Below are 25,685 nucleotides of genomic sequence, written 5' to 3'. Positions count from 1 at the left end.
GGGGACACGGGTTCAAGCCCTGGTCTGGGAAGATCCCACATGCCACGGAGCAACTAGGCCCGTGAGCCACAACTACTGAGCCTGCGCGTCTGGAGCCTGTGCTCCGCAACAAGAGAGGCCGCGATAGTGAGAGGCCCGCGCACCGCGATGAAGAGTGGCCCCTGCTTGCCGCAACTAGAGGAAGCCCTCGCACAGAAACGAAGACCCAACATAGCAATCAATCAATCAATCAATCAATCAATCTTAAAAAAAAAAAATACTAACAATGCAAGCACAAGAAAGCCACAGGAAAACGTCAGAGCTGACGCTTTCTCCCGCACCCGATTACAGGTGCATCATCACCCACATGAAAAGGCAAAAACTGGCATAATCTACTGAGAGCTGATGAGAAGTTGACCAAAAAACTGACATTATCAAGAGGACATACTAGAAATACAAATTTATGTTTACTACAGGTAAGGCTGAGCTTTGCCCCACATGTATATTTTGTCCGTATATGCCACTTAATGACTATATGAAGACATCATGATTAGCTAATCACTGAAAATATTATTTCATTTTTACCACATCCTTCAAATATTTCTACTTTTTTATGTTGTATAATGTTCATAACATTAGTTTAATATAAAAAGTATTCTATATAATATACAAGATAGGTAAAGTACGTTATATAATACATTATGCTATGTGTATATATTTTTTACTTATTTGGGGTGTGAGCTGAGAGATGTTTAATCGGGCTCCTTATCAAAAATATTGGACACCACTGGTTTAATTTGTCATCTGTCAATAATACCTTTTAAAAATATATGGGGACCGGGACTTCCCTGGTGGTCCAGTGGGTAAAACTCTGAGCTTCCAATGCAGGGGGCCCAGGTTCGATCCCTGGTCAGAGAACTAGATCCCGCATGCATGAAGCAACTAAGAGTTCACATGCCGCAACTAAGAGTTCACATGCCGCAACTAAGAGTCTGCATGCCGCGACTAAGAAGCCCACATGCCGCGACTAAGAAGCCCACGTCGCAACTATGAGCCCGCATGCCACCAGGAAGATCCTGCATGCCACAACTAAGACCCAGAGCAGCCAAAATAAATAAATATTTAAAGAAAAAGATCTTTAAAAATATATATATATGGGGACCAGGAATAACTTAGGATCCTTCTCATATTCTGCCACACTACAGCCCTGCAGAGACTCCGCACAGAGGGGGAATCAGCCAGTTCTCCTGTGTTCATAGCTAAGGGCAGGAAGCCCATCCATCTCTAAGCCATATGCACTCAGCCGGCCATGGGAGGTTACCTTCTGCTTCTCCTTCTCGGTCGTAATTTGCTTGGAGCTTTCTACAAGATTGAAAAGCGCTTCATGCTTCTTGGTACTAACCATCAGTTTCTTCTTGGCCTAGAGTCAAAAACATACAAAAAAAGCAAAAAGGGATCAGAAACTGATATCAAGAGAAAAACTCTTCTGTTCTGGAACAAGTCATGTTCACGTGCTAGCTTGAAGGATTGTGTATTTTAGTTCTTCATTTCTGTACTCACCTCAAAATCTGCCTAAAATATCACAGTGGCTAACATTTTGCCCTGAGAACCACTGTATATTTTTTTCATTACACTGAGTTCATTCAAGAGGGTTATACATTTTGTTAAATCACCGAAGGCTTGCGAGTCTCCAAAACATCGTTCTAGCTAGCATAATGGAAGGCAATGGCTTTACCACCCCCCGTACCCCTGCCAAAAAATCACAACAAACATGGAAGACTGCTGGCATCATTCTTTTAAATCTGCTTGGCCACAATTGAGGTCATTTTAATATGCTCTCTTAAAACTTAGAGCAAAAGAAAAATTTTGCTCCCTGATGCCTGGGCTTGAGAGCTGGGCACCTGCCCGGCATCTTGTGAACTACCCTGCATTTGTGGTGGGCAGGCGGAGGGAGGGGTCAGGAAGGAAGCAGCATTCAAAGTCCCCTACTCTGTTGATGCCTCCAGCCTTGGCCTGGGTTATGATGTGGGTGATCGGTCATTCCCTATACAGTCCCAGCTTGGCAGAACAGGATGCTCCAGAGATAAAATCAACAGAATTTGGTTTGAGTTGGATTTAGCCTATTCAGGAACTGGGTTGATTGAAAGATGGTATGGTCTTTCACCTCAAGTTGCAATGACTGTAAAACCAGACAATGAAGGGAAAAGTCCAGGTCTCTCTTTCCCTAGGAAGTCAGAGGCAAAGCCTTCTGAAGGTCTCTAAACATATGAAACCTCTACAAAATGGAATTCAAGGAACAAGAAGCTCAGAGACCCTCCCCTCCACCTTCCGTCGGTCGCATGCCTGCTGATAAATGAGAGTAGGAGCCAAGAGCATTTGGTTCTTTAAGGCTCTTCATCCGAGTCTCCAAAACAGACTACACCTCATTACTGACATGCTGAATCCCTTGAATTGTAACTGGGGAGAAAACTATTATAGTGCAAGCATTTTATCTTCTCTAATTTCTCTGTCAATCTTCATAAAAAATAAAATCGTTCTATTTAGAAAAATTACTTGGTGGAAACTGGGAAATAAAAAAAGATTTATTTTTGTTCCTGAGAGCAGTGGCAGTTACTGGGCATAGTTTCTCTTTTGGTCCATTGTATTGCATTTCCTGTGAAAGCTGAATTTTTTTTTTTTAATTATTTATTTATTTATTTATTTATGGCTGTGTTGGGTCTTCGTTTCTGTGCGAGGGCTTTCTCTAGTTGTGGCAAGCGGGGGCCACTCTTCATCGCGGTGCGCGGGCCTCTCACTATCGCGACCTCTCTTGTTGCGGAGCACAGGCTCCAGACGCGCAGGCTCAGTAGTTGTGGCTCACGGGCCTCGTTGCTCCGTGGCATGTGGGATCTTCCCAGACCAGGGCTCGAACCCGTGTCCCCTGCATTGGCAGGCAGATTCTCAACCACTGCGCCACCAGGGAAGCCCAAAGCTGAATATTTTACAGAATGTATTTTTAAAAACAAATTCTGTTTAAGAAAGCTCATAAAATCAAGAGCAAAACTGAAAACAAACGACTGGACTCTTGTTTATGGGACCTTTAAATATTTACTATAAACATGATTCTTGTGAGCATCCCTTTACCAGGACTGTTATTGTGGGCATAGAAATTCATTTATCTCAAACATTTCTGATTAATGTCCTTGTCTTATGGGGTCCTTGGTTCCAGCAGGAGCTTCAGAGGCAACACTGAGGGCTGAGATGCGGCCGCCTGTTTCTGAGGGTGTCTCCGCTTATTTGGCACTCATGGCCATCTACTTGGGAAAGAAAGTTCTCTTTGGGCACCAACACTTTGGAGATGAAAAAGAGAATTTCGACTTTGGTAGCACAAGTCCCCTCAAAGGGAATCATTGGGTTTTCCGAGCAGATTCCCTCTCCACTGGCCTCTAGTCCTTCCTACTCGAAATGAATTCCTCCTAAACTAGATTGTTCTAGAATAATCATATATATATATAGGCACCATCTGTGATTCTCTCTGCTTAAGACCCTGTAATGATATGCTCTAAATTCTCACACCAGATCATAATTCCTCTCCTTAGAAGTCATTCACTCTTTCCTGCACACATGTTATCTAGCCAACTAAATTTTCAATTACATGGAAACAAGAACCATGTCTTAGTACAGTGTGGTGCACAAGGAGTGGGCCGTACATACCTGTGAAACCAATACAGGCATCCCCCTTTACACATCTTTACCCACCCCTCACTGTGCTCCTCTCACTGGTGAGACAGAGATCACAAATGCCCTTATAAAAGATAAAACCAAAACCCAGTATTCATATCTTGCCCTAAGTTTCAAATTATACAGAGAGGCAGTCAGTGTAGGTAATGCTTAAGGGCAGTGACCTTGGAGCCCAGTGACTTGGAATAATTCTTGGTTCAACCATTAACCAGCTTTGTAACATTAAGCAATTATTAACCTCTGTGTCTCTGCTTCCCCACCCATCTATAAAATGGGACAACACAAGGTCATATACCACATTGGTTGGTTTTTGTGATGATTCAACACATAAATATATAGCACTTGACGTACAATAAACACCACATGTTAGCTATAAATAAAAGTCATATTTAGAGTCCTGCTCCTCTATTGATTTAGTTGAAAAATATATCTATATAATAACTCAGACGAGGAAACATTTTGCCTTTCAGTTAGCACTTAGAAATACTGACACTAAAACACACGATCACATTTGTACAAAAGCCAAAAGCTTCAATCCTGAAAATTGGGTTTACACAAATGATATTTGTGTATACTTGCCTTAATTTGATGATTCCAGTTGCTAATGACAAGATTTGCTGTCTTTTCAACTTCATTATCAAGCTATCGAAGGGAAAAAAAGAAAAAAAAAATTTTTTTTGCTGTCTTCTTGTTGAGTCACGGTGCTGGCTTATTAATTCTGGTACAATTAGTAGCACAATTCAGTGGAATTTAAAAATCCTATAGAGGACATATTTCCTGAGAAAAGTAGTCAACTCTCTTTTCCTCAGGTCAAGAATCTCTTCACAAGATTTACCCTGAATGCATTTGGTAAGATAATTATTTTTAATATATAATTCTGTAGAAACAATATAAACGGGTACAATCTGTGCGGAGGAGGATCTCGCATAGTTTGGTATCACTTCCAGTCCCATTACTTCCTCTTCAGCATTATTCCATGTGGCCCAAATTTTAATACCGTGAGAGTCAGTAAAAGCCCTAGCAGTGCTAATTTTACTAACTGTCTTATTGCCTCTAACGTGAATATTGCTTTAATTTCAAAGAGATTGAATTCTTAATCATAATTAACTTTTTCTCCTACTTTAAAATAGCCAGTGTGGCAGTAAATGATGAAAATGGAACTAGGCAACCGCCTAAGGAGATCAGACTTAAGTTAGTGCAGAACCTTTTCTCCTGAACCATAGACCTTTCTTCAAAACCCACAGATCAGCCATTACTCAACCACTCTGAGATCTAGCAACACTGTACTTTTTTCTTTTTCAGTTCATTAAATTTGGAATATGTGGTTTAGCACAACAAATACAATTAAAATAATTTTATGCACTGTGTCACTTCTGACTCTATGTTGCTGCAATATGGAACAAGTTCACTTTAAAAAATTCGACATTTTTGTGAGAAAATGTGGCAGGGTGATAGGGGTGCAACAGGGAGGGGCAAATGCTGAAAAGAAGATTATAAACTGGACCAGCCTTCTGAGGGGACCATGACATTAATTATCTAAAGCACTGTGATCATAGCACTTGTGCCTAAGTTAGTAAGTACTAAGGAAATTCTAGTGATTATCATAGTATTATGTGGTATGAAAATATTTTGTAATTAATGAAGTATAGACTAGTGTTTGGCTTTTATTAAGTTGGTTTGCAAAGGCAGAAGATTATATTACTTTCTAGTAATTCCTGTAAACTTCCCCCATCACCCTAGCCCTAAGGAGAACATCCATTCTGGTAAAAATACATGGATGTCCACCAAACATCGATTCCATTTCCTGACTCAGTTTCATAAGTTTGAATAAAATTTTTTTGGTATCATTTCTCTTCCATCAGGGCTTTCACAAATCCCCTCATCCTATGGACTTACCACCTTTAAGACCTGCTTTATCTGGCTGTGATCACTTGAAACTCCCCTTAGCCACTGCCCCTGCCCTTCTCAAATACCTCCTATTACAGTTCTGAACTTCTCACCTGTACCTGTCATTGACACAGATAATGACCATGACCCCATCCCTATCAGAGCTAAGCAGTGTTTATTAAATACCTCTTCATGTTGCCTGAAAATATATTTTAAAGTGCTTACTGACTGTATTACACGCAAATAAAAAGAAAACGGAACACAAATGAAACTGTTCTGGAAGGAAAAGTACACAGACAGACCAGAGAATACGCCATACAAGAGGACCAGGTGCCCTGAAAGAATTGTTTAGTTATTTTTCTTCAATTTTAAGGCTATTTGAGGATTATACCTAGTATTTCTTTTACCTAATTCCAAGGTCATAAGTATAGACAAGCATTTCCTTTTAAAAATTGCGTTTATAATTCTATTTACAAAAGGTGTATCTATTCAGTGTAAAACAATGTAAATACAAAAAAGTACAAACAAACGAAATAAAAATAGCCTCTAATTCCACTATCTAGAGATAATTCTTATCAACATTCTGGGGAGGTGCTTCCAGGTTTTTTTCTATGCATGTATTTACACATTTATTTTACAAAATTGCAGTTATATTGTTAGATTTTCTCATCTTGTTTTTTAATTTAGCACTACATCTCCACGTCATTAAATTCTGCTACAATAAGATTTTTAATGGTTGCATAGTATTCCGTTGCTTGAATTCATTGTAATTTATTTTTGGATGATGAAGAAGTTTCCATTTTTTCACTACTATAAACAATGCTTTAACAAACATCCTCGTACATAAATCTTTGGGTTTGTGTTTATTTTTATGATAAATTCCTGAAACGTAGTATCACCTTTAGATCACCTTTTATTTCTTGAGCCAAAGAGGGAGAAAAGAAAGATTTTGACTCACTGATTTTCTCTTCTTTTCATGTGCACTTAGGACTTGATGAGTTGGCTTTACTGCTTCCAACTCAATTGCTTTGCCAAGTTTTCTGGAAATAGAACATGAAAGACACACAAGCCTAGTATTAGGATTTATATCTACTTTCCGAATTATTTTCTGGGGAAGTAAAATGGTGTGTTAGGCATTTCTACTCAGTGCAAGTTTGCAGTGGAATATTTGTAGCATACCCACTTTAAATATTTATGACTCCCTTTGGGGCTGGAGCAAGGCCAGCATGTGAGTACTCACTGATGCAGGTCCGCTGCCGACTTCATGCCCTCCGAGACCCAGGCCCAGGCACTGACAAGACAGCTGGAGGCAAAAACAAGGGAGCACAAGTGTGGGTGTCATTTTCCCAGGAGTCTGAGAAATAAAGCATCATGTCTGAGCCATTGCATTCAGCAATTGCACTCACATCCCTAATCCTATTTCAATTTCTCCATGGGATTAAATTCTGCCAACATATTTATTTGCACTATTGTCATTACATAAACTGCATTTTTTCCCAATCATTTTTCATCCTGATTTCCATTTTTCATTTCATGTCTGTAGAAAATCAGGGAAATAAAGTAGCCAAGGGTGAGAAGCCATTTAGAACAGGCAGGAGAGAGCATGCTACCCTTAAAGACAATCTTTTCGGGCTCTTCATTTCACAGATGAATAAACGGAGGCTCAGAAAAGTTAAGTTATGGAGGACTCCAGAGCCCTGGTCATGTCCTGTGTGCTGCTCTTGGGGTTAGGGTCTAGGTCCTGTTCTCTGCTGGCCTTTAGGACAAACACTCAGATGTTCTACTGTCTTGTGTGTACTATCTCAATTTAATAAAAGGGTAACTCTGCCCTGACCCTAGCAGCACAAAGGGAGAATTAGGAAGTATGACGCTATTTTCCTCCTACTTATAGTTGGCCTTCAAACAGGAAGCCCATTGTATCAATAAACCTCAGGGACAGAGCCAGTGTAGACTTTGATGGAAGGGACAGATCGGTGCCTGTACTGAGAGCAAGATGGTACAGAGGTTTTGCCTCCAAATGACTTAGGCTGCACCTGGCAGCCAGAGAATGGGAGAACTAGATCAAAGGATGTCAGATTTTCTGTGTATCCAAAGCCAGGCACAAAACCAGGCCCAAGACAGTACCCACTGTATGCTTCCAATTATAGGAAAGTCCAGAAAAGACAAAATAATCTAGATTGAAAAAAAGCAGATCAGTGTTTCCTTGGGACAGTGTTGGGGGAAGGATTGTAGACAGGTATGAGGAGTCTTTTGGTGATGAAAATAGGTATATTTTGATTTTGGTGGTGGATATATGGTGTATACATATGTCAAAATCAATCAAACCATTTACTTAAAATGGGTGCGTCTTATTGCATGTAAACTAAATCTCAATAGAGTTGGTTTTTTTAAAAAGAAACCCAAGCACACTTTCGGGAGGAGAATCTGACATTTGCCCCTGGGAGGAGCTGGGCGGCAAAGCAGGAAGGAGAAGGCGTTGGCCTCAGAAGTTCTGTGTCTGAATCCACAAGCTCTCCTTTGTTTCCTGCATGGCCTTGGAAGAATCACTTGATTTCACTGACCCTCACTTAACTGGTCTTTTAGAAGAGAAATAATTTGAGTTATTATACAAGTACCTAACAGACTTTGGTATAGATAAAAGTTCAGTTAATGCTTATTATTAAATATTGTTGTACTAACCCTGGTTAACCAAGCATTCTGTTCATGCCAACTCCTTGGGAGCACCATGCTGGATTCTAGGGTTGCCACACAATAAGACACACACCCCTACACCTACACCTCTCATCCTTTAGAAGGTAATCAAAATTAAAATCATAATGAACACTTAGGGAGCTTTGGCTCCAGCCAGGTATTAAACACATTTCTTGTATTATTTCATTTACTACTCACAGGAATTATATGAGATGTGTTTTATTTCCATTTTAAATACACAATGAGAGGTAAAATAAATTGTCCTAATTTACCTACTTGGTAAGAGGTAGAGCCAGAATTTAAACCTGGGTAGTCTAAATGAAGTCTATTTATACTCAACCACTGTGCTCTACTGGTTCCTTTGCAGGCTACTAAAATCCCATCCTAAAAATCAAGATCAAAGTCAGATCAATTTCAAAGCCATTATCTGCTGTTATGGATGATGCCTAGGGAGTAGGAATGTGGGCTCCAGAAGCCTTCCTTTTTTCTTTCCCTCTTTCTTTTACCATCATAAGGGGTCTTTGCAATGGCACTGCCATTGGGTGGCATCTGCAAGCATTAGCCAAAAATCTTTGTAAGAAATTATCACTAATGGACCATTTTTAGAATACTAATATCTTTTTTCTCTCCCCGAAGAGAAGTAATTGACTTCATTCTCAACTGAATTGAAAAAAATGTGAACCAACATTTTTTCAGCATCTGATGTGCCAGTATCTTTACATATATTACCTCATTTAATATGCACCCCCCGATACACACACACACACACACACACACACACACACATACACAATGGAGCACATCTTGTTACTCCACATAACAGAGGAGGAAATCAAGGGAGGCCAGGTTACTTGTTGAAGGTCATAAATTTGAGATAAAGCAGGATTCACACTTCCTGATTTCAAGAGCTTCCAACTTAACAACACTGCTTCCCAAGTTAATATCCTCACCAAGGCCTTTTATGAATATGAGCTTAGGAGTCACAAAGACACAGGATGAACCCAGCTCTGAAATTCATTATCAGTGTGACCAGGCAAGGTTCTTAAACTCTCCAAGCCTCAAGTCCTTGTTTGTAAATAGGGATCATAAAAAGACTTCTCAGAGATTGTCGTGAGGATTAAATGTAGAGTATCTATGAAGGCATTTAACACAGTGTCTGGCACACAGTAAGTGCCCCAGAACTGGAAGCCATGCTTGATGCTCTGGACTTGCCACATTTATATGAGGAAGCTGGAATTGAACATATGTCGCTTTTTATTACTTTTAAGAGTGATTTTGCCTTATCTCTTCCATATACTTACTTTTTCTTTGTGCTCTGTAATGTTTTGCTCAGTTTGGTTGCCAGTTTCTGAAGTCCTTTGGCATAACTGATTTCCAAATTTGCCCTGTTAGCAAAGGGATAGTTGTTAGATAGGATACAATGGCTGGAAATCAAGCAAAACCACACACACACACACACACACACACAGACACAGACAGACACACAAACATATGAAGGAGGACTCAGGCTGATAATGCAATGAATAAAGAGATGATTTGTCTACTATAAGGATTCTCCTGTCCTAGGTGTAATCTTTAAGGATATCCAAGAGAATCCTACAAAAGGAGAGAAGTTTTCATTTAACCTTCTTGTACACTAGTGTTATGGGTTGAACTGTATTCCCCCACAAAGGTGCTTAAGTCCTAACCCTGCTGTCTGTGAATGTGGCCTTATTTGGAAATAGGGTCTTTGCAAATAATCAAGTTCAGATGCAGTCACTAGGATTGGCTAGAACTCAGTATGGATGTGTCCTTATGAAAGGGAGAAATTTGGGCACAGTCACACACACACACACACACACACGGAGAATGCTGTGTGAAGATGAAGGGGCAGAGATTGGGATGATGTATTATAAGCTAAGGGATGCCAAAGGTTAATCGTCAGCAGACCACCAGAAACTAGGAGAGAGACACGGAATAGATTCTCCCTCACAGCTCTCGGAAGGAACCAACCTGACCAAACACATTGATCTCAGACTTCCAGCCTCCAGGAATGTGAGACAATATGTTTTTGTAGTTTAAGCTACAGTAAGAGGCTGTAAGACTGTAAGTTAAGTAACCCAGTCTGTAGTACCTTGTTATGGCAGTCCTAGCAAACTAATCCGGCTACTTTCTTACTTATCCTGAGACACCAGCACCATCAGACTAGCTCTAGATTATAATAGCTGGCAATACAATAATTCATTATGATGGAATTAACCAAACAGTAACTTTCTAATGGGCCAGCATGAGATTTAGAAAATGAATTCCCATTACTTTCCATGCAGGAGAAGACTGAGTAGGGAATCTGGGCATACCCTCCCAAAGAAAACTTGGTTCTTTGGATGGATTGAGTCACTCTTATCTTAAGCTGATTTTTCCATGTCCTAATTTAGGCCCATCTATAGCTAAAATGAAGACACATTTTTATTCATTTCACTTTTCAATGAAAATAATAAAAATGTAGGATATTAAGTTCAATTTATGCTACTTTTTTCATCTTAATATGGACCAGAGAGTCTTTGTTGCATATTTTTCAGTCTTTTAATTCTACTTTTATTATAAAACATCATTAGAATTATTTGTGACTCCATTTCATTTGGGGAACAATCCCAGGACTCTCCAGTAATTAACTTAATCCTTGGATGTTTTTATACAAATTAGACTCAGTGTTATAGACCAAAAAAGGAAAGACCTCTTTTATGAATGGAACCCAGAGATCATGGGCTATGGACCTATCGCTAAGTTTCTATTCATTTTTCCTCTTTAGTACAGCTGTGCTCCAAGTTATTTTTAGCACCTTTTAAAAGAAGGAAAACCATTGTAGGATGCATGTTAAGGCCTAGGTACAGAAAATACCCATTTGGCATCAGGCCTTGGCCAAGTATAAGAAAAGGTTAGGGCAAATATTTTAAAATAATGAAGACGGTCAAGAAATATCTCATAGTGTTTTAAAAAAGATTTTTCTGCTCTAGGAATATGTGGTGATTGATGAGAGAAAGGCCTGGTCAGCAGCAAGCTGGGAGAGACCGCCACCCTCAATGAACTTGGGTGCTCTAGAATCCCAAGAGAACGTTACGGCTCAGTAGGGTGGCTTTGGGCAACATTAAAATGAAGTAATCAGACCTACCTCAAGGGGGTTTATGATAATTAAAATGTGGTAATCACCCAAACCCAACAGGGGCTCAAAGACTGGAACGATTTTTATTGATTCGCACGATCTGACCCCTGGCTCCCTCTCTGATTTCCCCTCCTACTAGCCATCCCCTTGTTCACGGTACTCTTGCTTAGTGGCCAAATGTCATCCTGCCTTAGGGCCTTTGCACTTGCTGTGGCCTCTGCCATGTATTCCTTCTGCTACATAACCCCATGGCATTCTTCTTCATGTCAATCCCAACAAGTCTTGTTCAAACATTACCACCTCAGAGCCTACCCTATCGAAAAGAGCATTCTTGTCACTATCTCCCTACAGCTTTATTTATGCCCTAGCATTTATCACTATCTTACATCACATAATTTTTTTAGTGTGCTTCTATGAATACCCCTAGCGTGTAAGCTCCATAAGAGTAAAGATTTTGTGTTGCTCATTGCTATATCCCGAGGCCTAGAACAGTGCTTGCCATGTTATTGGTGCTCAGCATGTATTTCTTGAATGACTGAATGAATGGACTTCCCATCAGGTCTTGCTTAGAATTTTTAACCAGTCTCCACTACAAGTCTGTTCTCATTTCACCACTTTTGAAAACTTTAAACTGCTGAACTATTTAAATTCAGTCCCACAAGTTTGAGGTATGCTCAGCTCTGATGTCAGCGTACATGGCTTTCCAGCACTTGCAATAGCTAGACTCATAAACCCTCTCCTAATCCGTCTTTAACCAGAGGGTTCCTTAGGACTTTCCTTTCCAGCATTCCATTCTTGCTTGGAAGCAGCACATAGAACATTAAATATGATGATGCATTTGTCGTGCTCAGCTGGTGCTGGGCACCAAAAATTTCTTAATAAATATTAATTTTTCTAATATTATTATGAGTATGTATCCAAAAGGATCTCTAAACATTCAGAAATATACAGAGATGGGGAGAAGCGGGGGAAAGAATGCACATTTTCCTCATCCCTCAGCTCTAGAACAATCCTGAATGGCTTCCCACAGGAAAGGGAATGCTGTCAGGCACAGCCTCTTCCTCAGAATTCAGTTTCACTTTTACCCTGTTCTTGCAGGTCCTACAAAATGGCTCAGAGGCTAAGCAGAAATAAAACGGACAATGATGAGAGGGAAGTGTGGCATTCCCTTACATCGTTAACTTAATCTGATTCTAGAAAAAAGTTGGGCTTTGGTGTCAAGAAAGGGAGAGGGTCCTGCTCTCTTTGAATTGATGGGCTCTTGTTTTGAACCTGGCTTTATTCTTGAACCCCCGTATTTCTGTTGGCTTTCTCTTAAGTACAGTAGAAAACCAGCCTAAAGAGAGGCAATTACCACACAGCATTTCTTGCTTCAGAGCAGTAAGAGGATGTGTAGTTTTACAGGTTGGTATACAGCTTAAAAATTCTTGTAATCCTACCCATGAAGTTCGTGTCCAAACTGTGCTCTCTCTCCCAACAAATGTGCTGCCATCACCTTTGTGACATGTTGCTGACGCTTGACCTTGTGTGTTCTGTCTACACACAAACTAGTGACATCCAACATTTATTGTATACAATGTGCCAGGCACCATTCTGAGTGTTTTAAGTACATTTCCTCATTTAACCTGCAATACCTCCCATCAGGAAGGCACACTTACTCTACCCATTTCATGGAGGGGAACACCAAGGCACAGAGTTTAGTCAGTAACTTGCCCGAGGTCATTCGTGGAGAAGTGACCTCTGGGATTCAAACCCTTGTCTGGCTCAAGAACCTGCCTGCCCAGCACTCTACTCTCCTGCCTCTGAAACTGCCGGGAAGCAGCTGGAGAAGGAGAATTGCGGGGGAGTCAAAGGCAAGTGCTTTTTAAAATTGACACCGCCTCTCCCTTTGCCTTTAATTGTGGTGTTCTGAATCACCACAACTCTGGTGGCTTAGCAGCTAGAAACGGGATCCACAGCAGCCTCTGTGTAGACAGAACGAGCTTCCCGGGGCTTCTTCCAAAAGCATCTGTGCAGTTCCTGGACGTGTTGAGGGTCTAGAAAAGTGGGGAAGAGGGGGCTCTGATATCAAACGTCACCAAGGTAGCCCTCTGAGACCAGACACGGCCTCTCTGAGCAGCATGATTGTACCCTTCACCTCTGCCTTCGATACTATATCGGTGACCCTAATATACAAATATTATATATATATTACGTATTATATATTTCATATTTAAAACCAGCTTTAGAATCAATGAAGCAAAACAGGCTGCAATCATTTCCTCTTGCATTTTCAACCCTAATGACCATTTCAGAATCCTCAGCAGATTATCCCACACATGAGAAGGAAATGAAATGAAAAAGTCGGGAGGATGAGTTCGGATACGTGAGGAATGGAACCCGTCACTAGGCTTCTTTTCTGGTGAGCTTGCCTACAACTGAAAAACTCTCTGGCCTCTGACCCTGAATGGCCTTCATCTTAGCACAGGTTAATGGGTAAATTCCTCCCCAGAGGGAAATCGCTCTAAGAAGCCATGTTCCAACTGGCAAGCGTGGAGAGAGCTGTCACTTTTGTAAGTCGGAATAAACACTGCCCTGTGGCTCATCCGTGCTTAGGGTCTAATGAAGCAGAATATATAGCCTTTCAGAATTCCTGCTAAACAGAAATGAAAGGACAGAGTTCAAAAGGGACACCTTTTCCCAAGGCAGAGGTGGCAATTTGCACCTCCAAGCACACTGGTTTCTTCTAAGGGAGCTGCTTTATCATGGTTTCTGGCCTAAAAAGCACCACATGCAAAAGAAGTGAAGAAAGGCAGAGCTGACCTCAAACTGAGACGTGGAATTTTTTTCCCCTCATTAAAATAATCAGAAAAGAGTTTATAAGAACATTGAGCTTAATGTTCTAGCCCTACAGCTACTACACCTAATAGGAGTTGAGAATCTCTCTCCAAGCAATTGTCTTGACACATGTGAAATTGATGATGTATATTTCTTTGGATGGGTAACTCAATCTCAGAATATTCCGGTGAGTCTTAAAGATCCCTAACCAGGGAAATGGCATGCACTCACTTTTAATCCATTTATATTCTAATTTCCTCTCAGCATGTGGAGGCAGGTCAATAAATTTTCATTAGTAATAATGAAGACCAAACAATAAGTCAAAGACTAACATTTGTCTTAGATTTGAAAATAAATTATATTTATATTTTTGAAAGAAAGGAGAGATAGAAAACATCAGATTCAATATTTTAGACAGACCACAAATTAAACTGTAAGACTGTAAGTGACCAGGTAATAAATTTTAGAGTACCATGCTCTAAGAAAATTAAGATGATAAAAAGTGATAGAAAACGAAAACTGTAGCTGGCCCCTGTGTCTATGAGGAATTAATTGAAATTGAACTAAGGCTCTCTCAAGCTTGAAAACAGCAGGTGACTGAGCCCTCCCTTTACTATGAATTAAGAAGAAATTTTAGTAATCTGAAAATCTTTGCAGTTTCACACCCCGGTCTCTGCCCTCCTACTTTCTATCAGCAACAGCTTCTTGGGGCCTGGTATGCTGACATTTTCCACCCAAGCTTTATCAGTTTGCCTTTTGAAAGAGTCACAAGCTCATACAAATAGCCTGTGTTTAAAAGTTAGTTATTAACAATTTGAAAGACATTTTTACACAGCAGCTCTGTTTCTCGAGCGGTTAGGTTCTCTGGCTAGCCCACAACGCCCACTTCGTCATTACTCATTGCCGTAATTCTGGCTCCTGACAACAGTATAAAAAAGGATAAATGGGAGGATGAGACCTGGAGGTCTCCCTGTCTTGGGCCAGTCTGGGAGTTCCACTGAGTCACTGCTTACTTCCGGCCCAGGGAAGGCACAGCTAAGGTAGGTCTAGCATTTCAGATCCTCTGTGTCTGTTAATTCCTGAACTGAGTGAGTTTATGTGGGGTGGGAGGGAGTGTTGTCATGGGGGAAGTCAGGTAAAATGGACAAGAAGAGCGGCTTTTTAAACTTTTTAGCTGGAAAACAAAATTTTATACAGCATCCCACCATATCATATAGATATTATGTTCTGAATAAGTGGGAACAAGAGTGACAAGGGCTCTGAGCCCTGCCCATTTAATTTCTTCCTACCCCCTGAAGTGGCCCTTGAGAGCTCCCCACAGACCCCTGTGCTACCAGGTTTGAAAGCCACTGAGCTTGATGACCGCTGGTGTCCCTTCCCATAGAAAACCCTCTGTGAAGGGAGATGGGCCAGGACCCCGAGTGTGTTGGGACTCCCACAGCAGTGCCCCGAAGTGCCTGCCCACTTGGAAGATGCCCTTACAACAAGCCTGCGTAGAGCTGGGTAGAAATCAAAATGTGTCACCTTCTCCATACCCCTATCTGTATATCAGGGGTAGATGAGAGTATTCGCATACTGCACTGGGTTCTGAGAACTTAAGTAAAAGAGACCAAGGATCAGACACATCTAATGCAGTGCCTGATCTGTAGACGGTACTGGATAAATGGTCTCTTCTGTGATTTTATTATTCTTTTCTAGCTTTTGTTCAAAATAACATTCTATACGTGATGTAAGTAAATTTCTTTGACACACTCATTTATTGCTCCTTGTAAAGAGCTTAACTTAAACTTCTTAAAAGTTATGAGTGCCTGAAGGCACAGAGTCACTCATACACAAATGCATTCATTCCCTCAGTGAACATCTATTGAATGCCGGCTCTGTGCCAGTCATGTGGGATACAAAGACCCTCAAGGAGTGGAGGAGACAGACAAGTCAACAGAAAGTAACAGTGTAGGCAGTAGAGCGATAGCAGAGGTAAGCACTAGTTCTGTACATCTCTGAGGAGTACTCTTTTGACACTGGGGACTGGAGTCTTGACTTGAAGACCCACCAGGGTGGGGTGACTGAATCTTGAAGAATGCATTGAGTGGAGGCTGGCAATGCAGGTGAAGAAGTGTCTGCCGGGCAGTCGATACAGCAGGTACAAATGCCAGGACCCATGGAGGCGGGTGGGAGGGATGGCAGGGAGCCATGGGGGGTGATTGCAAGTGGTTCTGTAAGCAGTGACTGTAGGTAAGATGGAGAGGTGTGGGGTCATGCAGAGATGGAGAGAGACAAGCTGGATAGGAAGGCAGGGCCCAGATCTCAAATTTCCTTTTATGAAATACTACGAAGGCTGAATTTTATACTAAAGGTCATGGGAGTCTTTGAAGGGTCTTAAACAGGGTCCTGGCCACAGAGTAGAAGATGTATTAGATGATCCCTAGTTGAGGCAACTTGCTTGGACTAGAAAAAGGAGATCCTCTGAAGGGACGCAGCTCTGAGCCCATGTACCAGACTCGAGGGTTGAGAGTGGATTAGATGTCTGCCTTCACTCTGCCCCTCAGCCAGGTGATTTTGTGCAGTGTACAAACTGCACAGCTGCAAGGCAGTACCCCAGGCAGGAGGACGGGTTGAGAGTTCTGTCAGAACAATGGCAGAGGCCATGAAATGAAAAGAAAGCTATAGGAATACGAGGTGTTTGGAAGAGAGAAATATACAGACTTGGTCATGAGTTGAGACAGAAGAAGGGGTCATGGGTGGCTCCGAGGTACTGGGCTTGATTGGGTGGGCAGAGGTACCAGTAATCATGGTTAAAAATCCAGAAGGAGTACCAGCTTTCGGGAAAAGCCGATCAACTCTGTTTTGGATAGGCTGCCTTTGTGGTTTCATGGAACATCCAGCTGGAAATGTCCAATAGACTGTTGGATATATGGTTTGAAGTATGGATAAGACATACTGCCTAGTAATGTACATATGGGAGCCATCAATATGCAAAAAAAGAGCTGAAGTTATGGGAATTAAGATCACTCAGGCTATGGGTAGACTAGAAAAGGTAAGAATTTATCAAAGATTTCATTTTAATCATTTATCTTTCGCTGACAGCATCTGCAATGAATTGTAGATGGAATAATGACCACTACACTTCCTTCTTTGTTTTTTTCTTTTCTTTTCTTCTATTTTTTAATTAAAAAATTTTTTTATGTCCGGAGTTGTGGTACTTGCCGTTTGAAAACCTGACCTTAAGTTTCCTTAGAGAGAAAAAATTGACTTTCCCCATCAAAGCCTGTTCAAACCTTAGCTGTGAGGGTGCAGGGAACCAAACACTTAAATAGTTTCTGGAAATGTGCCTTTGTCTTTTTGAATCTGATCTGTGATTGTGTTGAAATGAACCTGATGACTTTGACATTAGGCATCTTAGGAGGTGCTGTGTGTTTCTGGCTAAATCTGAGTTACTACTATAAAAAAAGAAACTGGAGAAACTAATTGGAAAAAAGAAGCTAAGCAATACCATGAATTGCAGAATTTCCAGGCAAAATGGTGTTTCAATACCAACACTTTTCTATCACCACCAATTAGAACAAATGCAAGAAGGCAGCTGAGATTGGAAATAAAACATTATCTGGTCTCAAAGCCTGATTGGGATGCAGTCCCTTGTAGCCACAAGCTAATACAGAAGTGTTAGCAGAACCACATTCCAATGGATTCTTAAGCAAGGTGTCTGGAATTGTTAATATACAACAACAGTAAAGACCCTGTTCTAATAATGCAGATGTAATAATAAGAAAATAAACCCTTAACTATCTTTCATTTATTTATTCATTCAATCTACAAGGATTTACTGAATGCATTGTATGTGGCAGGTATCCTTAAGCCCCATATGCCCCCTCACTAAATCTTTCATTATATTGGCCACTGGATTTGCCTTCATGATTTTCTATGTCACAGACCTCAGCGGAAATGCCTGCTATATATATTCCAAGAGTACTCTTTTACTTGTCTGATGGAGTTTCTCATTAGTTGCCTATTGTCTAAGTAATATGATAGTTTCTTTTCAAGAGTACTAGCTTTCTAGGCATTTTTCTAATACCAGGGAAAGGTATCATTGATTCATGTGTAATAAGCCCATCTATTTAAGAGGAAAATAAGCCCATGTTCATGTCCAGATAACTGGTGGGAAACAGCTTTTTATCTTTTGTATATCTGGGGAGCTAATTGCTGATTTCGCAGAATAGGGTCAGTGAAGGCAAGTGTAATACCAGCTATGTTGTGGCCATTCATCCTTTTGATATGGTAATTCTGTTCTCAAAGCTCAAACACTTCATAGGAAGAGGTAGTGACATCAGAATCACTCCCCATGGGAAAGAAATGACCCAGTCCTGGCAAGGGAGGTGGCCTCAGCAAAGGCCAGCTGACACATAGGAATACAGCTGGAAAAATCACAGTGTGCCACATATTCATAGATTAGTAGGGAGTTTGTGTCCATCAGAAAACAGTTCTCCCGAAACACCTGACTCTTTTAGTGTGGATGACATCCTTCAGGTTAACTACATGATCAAACAGCTGAGCAAAGGGAGGAGAGCTTCAAGCTCAAGTGTGAGGAGATATTGCCAAATGCACATTTATCAGGAATAAACATAAAGCAACTCACACAAGGCATCTTGGTTAAGAGGAAATGATTTAATTGTAAAAGGTTAGCTTTATACATCGTTCAGGAAAGCATCTATTGTATAAACAACCTAATATCCAGCATAATTTTTTTGGTCTAGGTAAACCATTAGATCCCCTTTTTGTATTTATGCTATGCAGTTTTTATCCCAGAGATATGCATGTAATTTTGCTAGCCAGTAGTATTCTTTAGATTTTCAAATTCTAAATTCTGCTCTATGAGGAGGTAAAACCATGAAGGGAGATATCTTTAGCTACCCAAGTGTTTCTCCTTCATTGGAGCTTGTTTGCCATTCTGGAATGTGTGGATGGAGAGTTTTGCATGTGAATAGGTCCGGGGCAGATGGTAACCTGAGGAAGCAACTTCAAGAGAGACACAAGTAAGAAATGAAGGTTCTGATTGTATATAAAGTAGGTATGTCTGTGGCAAGGCGGAGATACAGAGTTACCTAGACAAGGGAAAAACAATAGGGCCATTTTGGAGAAGTAATTCCCCCAAATTTATTCAGTCATTTGTTGAGTCTGTTTACCAGGCATTATTTATCACTTGCCTTCCATCTTCACAGCTGTCTACCAGGCATTAGTTTTGAACCTGGAGACACCAAATAATCAAGGCCCAGCTGACTGCAACCCAGGTCACTTGTATGGCTACTCTGTGTACAGATTCTTCTTGATCTGCAGGAGGGAGATGCTTTCTAATTTAGGTAATAGGTTGAACTTGTATAATAGTTAACTGGTTTTATTTTAAATAATTTCCTTTGAGATGGGTAAAAATATTTTCTTACAGAAAAAATTCCCTCCCAGATTGGTCCTCCCTCTTCTTTTCATAGAATTAAAGCAATTTGGCTATTAAGATAGAAATAACTTACTAAAAATTTTTTTCTTTTTGACTCCATTTGACAAACCTGGTTGTTTTCTTTATAAAAGCACATTTGGGGACTAATAAGAACCTGCTGTATAAAAAAATAATTAAAATAAAATTCAAAAATTCAAAAAAAAAAAAAAAAAAGCACATTTGGGGACTTCCCTGGTGGTCCAGCAGTTAAGACTCCACGCTCCCAATGCAGGGGGCCCGGGTTCGATCCCTGGTCAGGGAACTAGATCTCGCATGCCACAACTAAAGATCCCGCACGACGCAACGAAGATCCCACACCGGGCAATGAAGATCCCGCGTGCCTGCAACTAAGACCCGGCGCAGATAAATAAATAAATAAATAAATAAATATTAAAACAAAAAACAAAAGGTAATCCAAATTCTTTATAAGCATTCGTTAAATAAATATAATTAAAAAAAAAAAAAAGCACATTTGAACTCTCCTGTATCTTTCCTTGGCCTCATTCATCAGCCCTGATAAAGCTAATGTTCTCCCTTGCTCTTGACCTACTAATACAGGATGCAATCAACTCAGGCATCTTTGTTCTTATGGTACACATGCAATCTTTTAAATTTGAAATGGGTTCCCTTGAAAGAATAAACAATCTTTTTTGAAGGTCTCTTTGGAGTTGTTTATTACAGAGCTGTCTGGACATAGGGAAATGGCCTAAGCACCCTTTATGGCCCCATTCAGTCCTCGTGGACTCTAATTTTAAGCAGGAATTTGTGTAACTTTCTTAACTCAGTTCAGTGTGTTCATTTCACCACAGTGAACAGCTTTACACATGATCCTATCTAGTATTAGGAGAAGATGATACTGTTGGGGATATATGTATATCTATAGCTGATTCACTTTGTTATACAGCAGAAACTAACACACCATTGTAAAGCAATTATACTCCAATAATGATGTTAAAAAAAAAAAGCAAATAAAAAAAAGAAAGAGAGAAGATGATACTGAAAACGGTGACTTTTCATTCATCCACGCATTCATTCAACAGACACTTACTGAAGAAGTCAAAAGGCCAGACTCTAAGAGCTCAGCATACAAAGATGAGTAAGACACAGCCACTACCCTCGCTAGGGAGACAGAAATGTAAACGAATAATTGCCGTCGGTGTGAGGAGCACACTAATGGTAGTACGCATCGGTACAATGGTGGGCCCCAGGAGAGGGTAATATTCAGAAGGGACTTGACTGAGCCTTCCCAAGCAGAATTACTTCCTGTTGTTTCCTGATTTTTATGGTGCCCCAATGATAAATGTGCAATAACAGAGAATCACTCTTCAAACCAATTTCTCAAGTACCAAAATATAACACTGTGTTCTGGAAAGTAGGACAGCTGTAATCACTCCTCCACTTACATCGCTTGCTGCAACTAAAGAGGAAGAACTGCTTCGTGCAAACATGCATTTTGTACCTTTGCTGAAGAATGGATGTGATCTGCTTGCAGAAATCTTCTCCATTTTGAGAAAACTCCTTTAGGTTCTTGTATACTTTATTATACTGAAAAAGATGCACAGAAGGATTATGAGCACTTCCAAAGACTCAACTCCTATAAATTCAGAACGCTGCTGTAATGATGACTGTCGTTGTAAGTGATCATGCAGCTACAGAATGCACACGTTTTGGGTGAGTTCTTAAAATAAAGATGAAGCCTCTTCGGCATGGATGTGAAAGATCCTGGAGAACTTTTCAAAAATAAAGCTGGTCTACCTGTCTCTTCTTAAGTCAAATGCAAACAATTCAACAGTGGGGTGCATTTGGATTCCTGTCACCCCTATTATTCCCAGGAAGGCTAAAAGTACATTCTGAAAAACACTGCATATTCCCCACAAATTCCAAAATACTATCCCTGGACCTCATGACAAACCCTGAACCATTAAAGTGAGTACTTCTTGGCTGAGATAGAAAACGTAAGTGAATGATTTGGTAATAAAATTTCTCCTAGGCCCCTCTATGTCTCATTTAACTCTAATAATAAGAATGTTATAATAATGAGTTGAACATTTTGGTTGAATCAAACCTTATAAATTTATCTATATATGAATTTAGCCTGTAGACACAAAAACTCCAGTCAAAAGATTTTGTCATGTGACTTAGAACTCCACAATGTCATTCTGAAAATTGTACTGGTGAGGCTAGACATTGATGACAATAGATTTTAAGTGCCAGATGGAGAGGGCAAGTGTCAGTTGATTCTGCTGCTTTCCTGACACAGAGTGGGTGAGTGAGGTGATCAAGTCTCAAACACACTGTCTCAACGTTTCCATCTGGGAGATGCGATAGCCCATCACATTTTTCAAAATAAGATTGTACACGAGAGGATGCAAATTCTATGTAGACTGAGTGCCGTGTGGTGGCTCTTTGTTCATACAATGAGCCAGCCTCTTCCAGCCCTCAAATGTCTCGGGCATGCTGCTGGTCACTTGTTGAGAAGGGGAAAGGGAAGGAAACTCACACTTCCTGAGCACCTACTATGGGGCAGGCGTGTTCCCATTATATGAATCCTCAGAGCTGAGGCAACCTTTCAGCTATAGCCCCTGGAGTAAGCAGCTAGCAGAGTAGCAAAGAGGACATAGGGCACAGAGGTAGAAAGACCTAAAGAAATGACCTAAGCCAGGTCCCTACCTTCAGGGGTGGAACCCACCAATACCTAGGATGTAGAAACATAATCCTATAGACACCAAATCTTTTTCTCTTTATGCAGTAGTTTAACTTTCCCCTGAATTTAACACAGAAAGCCATGGCAGGATTTGGTAGACACACAATAGGAGCAAACAGCTTCATTGAAACTGCCTGGGACACAAAAACAACTGTGAGAGGGCAAAGCTCTTTAGAAGGACATTGTTAACTCCTAAAGCAAGGTTTGCAAAAATTCGGTGCCTATAGGCACCTGGATGAGGGAGGAGCAGGATGGGGGCGGTGAACTGGAGAGACAGCTGCCACAACAACTCTGGACCATGGACCAGCTTTTTTTGTGCAAAGAAGCTGAAATGAGGATTGGTATCTGAAATATAATTTTTAAAATTTTGCAGCAAACAATTCACAAAATTTTAAACTCTTTGCCAAGCAAGCAAAACATACCTGTAGTGCAATCCAAGTGTAGCCTCCGTCATGAAGAAATGATTCTCCTCTGAGGCATGAGAGTAAAATCACTATTGGGCAACCAAGCTTTCTCATTTTTATTTCCACAAACATAAGTTGTCATCTATGAATGATGTGATACTTTCAGGCCTCCTTCCTCCCCTTACAAGTACAATGGAAGAGTTTGGTAAGCATTTTTAAATTGTTTAGCTTTTCCGTTTATTCCTTTGTTACCTAAACACTTTCACTAAATTGTCCCTTAAGGCTTTTATTTTCTTCCCATAACACCAAATAACATCCAATAAAACATACCTAGGTATCATGAGAAGAAAATAGAGACATGTTTAGCAGGCACATGCCCCTGGAATAAAGTCATTTCTCAGCCCCTCTCACCCTTAGGTGTAGTAGCCATGTGACTAAATGCTTCCCAAAGAGGTATGGGTGAAAATTTTGTGTTGGGTTTTAGTGAAATTTCCTTCCTCCTTTTTCCTGAAACCTGGACTTAAAATGACAGCTGATGCCGTAAGGTGATCTTGAGGATGGATGCCACATGCTAAGATCTTAGATCAGAAAGAGAGAAAGAGCCTGGGTCCCTGATGCCCTGGGGGCCACCGCAGAAGCCCCCAACTCTCTACTTTTGGACTTATTTTATGTATGAGAGAAATATAACAGTAGGTTTTTTTAAAAGCCACTTTTATTTTGGGTTTTCTAAATAATGCAGCTAAACATAGTTCTAACTCATACACAGTCTTTTAACTTTTTATTTTAAATTATGAAACATTTTTATGTTTTATAAATAATAATGATACAAACAATAATTACGATACACATTATATTCTCACTACCTAAGTTACAGAGATATTGACACTTTGCTTCTGCTCTTTTTAAATAACAATTTTTCCTTTTAATAATTTCTTTGACTATTCTTGCACATTTATTCTTCCATATCAACATTTATCTAATTACAATTTTTAAAGTCCCTGTTGAGATCCTAAGTGGAATCGCATTACATCTATATATCTCAATTTGAGGAAATTAACTTTTTTATGGTATTTAGACTTCCCACTCAAGGGCATAGTAAGTCTTTTCATTTGTTCAAATCTTATTTCATGTTCAATAAAATTTTATGGTTTTCTTTATAGGTCCTGTAGCATTCTTATTTACTTAGAAATATCTCACAGTATTACACACTATTAAGCTATCTTTTAAAATAGTGCCTTACCTGCTTCTCTCTCCAGCTTACACTAAAACAGAAACAAAGACCCAACAAAAACATCAGGGGGCCATGTGCAGGAGAGAAAGATTTGGATGCATGCTTGCAAAGTGAATTTTTCTGTTCTCAAACACTATAAGGCTGGGGCTGGGAGAAGACAAAGCAGAGAGTTGGATGGAAGGATGCCTTCCGAGCAGCAGAGAGAAGAAACTCCCATCAGGAAAACTAGGAGGGGAGGGAAGGGACTCTGAGATGAGCCATCTTAGGACGTGGACCCCCATCAGCCCACCATCACCAGAAGAGGCGATTTGCATCCAGTAGTCCTGGGGAAAGAATAGGGTGCCTCAGATACCATGTATGAGGATGGGGACAGGTAAGGGAAACCTTGCCCCTAACCAAAGTGGAAATGAGCAGAACCAGTTGAGAATTTTTCCCTGTCCTGGGGCTGCAGGGGCTACTGCATTTCCCAGACTTATCAAGGCATCAGAACTCTCCAAGACACATTTTTAAAATACTATCTCCACAGGACTAGTTCTAGGAAGCCAGAAAGCCCGGAAAGTTTATAAACCAATGATTCAAAACTCGATTGCTTTTAGAGGAGAGTGGGTGAGCTTTGGCAGTATGGAGACCGCCTGTCTTTCCCTAAGGCACTCAGATGCAACTTTTTTAAGCAAGAATCTGCTCAAACCAAGCACATCTTATGGCATCAGTTGCCCCTGGGGCTCCCAGTTTTGGATTTGGGAAGGATTTTCCTGTCATTTAATAGGCTAGTACTTCCTAACTTCCTAATTTTTTTCACATCATGGTATACATGGAAAATGATATTTGTACTGGAACAACGTGGTAAATGGACAAAGTTGTTCAAGGTAGAGGCAACTGGCCCATGAGCTCAGCCCCCCAGCTACACCCCACCTGTAACTCATCCCCCAGACCCCTGGGCACTTGTGTGCCCAGGTACACACAAGTCAGGAAGTTCTTCAATACATTATGTTGTTGTTAACTCAATGATCAGATAAGAACGGGATGTTCTGCTTATTACAGCAATGGGGATAATCTTTATCATTGACTCTACATATAATGTACTGGACACTCCACAACAAACCCTGATCCAGACTGAGATAAAGGTGACATCAATAAATAAAAGAGTGACTAAGAATAGTTCCATTATTTCAGCATAACCCCTTTTTTAGATTCAATGATTCTGTACCTTTCATCTTGTACCATGTACTCAGACTTGAAGACAAAAGCTGTCTTGCAAAAGCAGACTTGCATAAACATCAAAGCAGACCACAGAGACCATCTCATCCAGTGTGTGTGTGTGTGTGTGTGTGTGTGTGTGTGTAATCAGAAAATCTTAGAACTTATCTGCTTTGAGGGGATGAAGTCTCTTGACCTTGGTTTTGGCTCTCCTTCTCCTCTCCCATCTTTCTTCCCCACCCCGCTCTCACCCAGCACAGGGGTCTCTGAAGGGATTCCATGGAGCACAGTTTGGAAACCACTAAAGTCCAATCCTCTTATTTTATAGTTAAGGCCGAAACAGCAAAAGATAACCTCATTAGTTAGAGACAGAACTGTGATAAGAAATGTTAAGTGAGCAAATCAACTAGAGAATCTACTAGAAATAAATATAT

General features: G+C 40.5%; 1 protein-coding gene across 9 annotated transcripts in view; it reads right to left on the bottom strand.

Annotated features, from left to right (window-relative positions):
• The window catches only part of NOSTRIN (nitric oxide synthase trafficking), a 70,177-nt gene that overhangs the window by 34,270 nt on the left and 10,222 nt on the right, over nucleotides 1-25,685 (bottom strand). For 5 of the 9 annotated variants that reach the window (XM_061201273.1, XM_061201300.1, XM_061201310.1 and 2 more), the window contains 7 exons: nucleotides 22,842-23,003; nucleotides 21,175-21,260; nucleotides 9,579-9,662; nucleotides 6,827-6,889; nucleotides 6,545-6,626; nucleotides 4,279-4,341; nucleotides 1,301-1,399 (listed from right to left, as the gene is read on the bottom strand). In XM_061201273.1, the coding sequence (XP_061057256.1) occupies nucleotides 1,301-1,399; nucleotides 4,279-4,341; nucleotides 6,545-6,626; nucleotides 6,827-6,889; nucleotides 9,579-9,662; nucleotides 21,175-21,260; nucleotides 22,842-22,955 (591 nt within the window). In that variant the 5' untranslated portion in view covers nucleotides 22,956-23,003. The remainder of the gene's footprint in view (nucleotides 1-1,300; nucleotides 1,400-4,278; nucleotides 4,342-6,544; nucleotides 6,627-6,826; nucleotides 6,890-9,578; nucleotides 9,663-21,174; nucleotides 21,261-22,841; nucleotides 23,004-25,685) is intronic. The other 4 variants (XM_061201318.1, XM_061201329.1, XM_061201338.1 and 1 more) reach the window with 2 other exon arrangements.

This window comes from Eubalaena glacialis, chromosome 1 (genome assembly GCF_028564815.1).
Source record: "Eubalaena glacialis isolate mEubGla1 chromosome 1, mEubGla1.1.hap2.+ XY, whole genome shotgun sequence".
Taxonomy (NCBI): domain Eukaryota; kingdom Metazoa; phylum Chordata; class Mammalia; order Artiodactyla; family Balaenidae; genus Eubalaena; species Eubalaena glacialis.
This window is presented reverse-complemented; position numbering and strand designations above follow the sequence as displayed.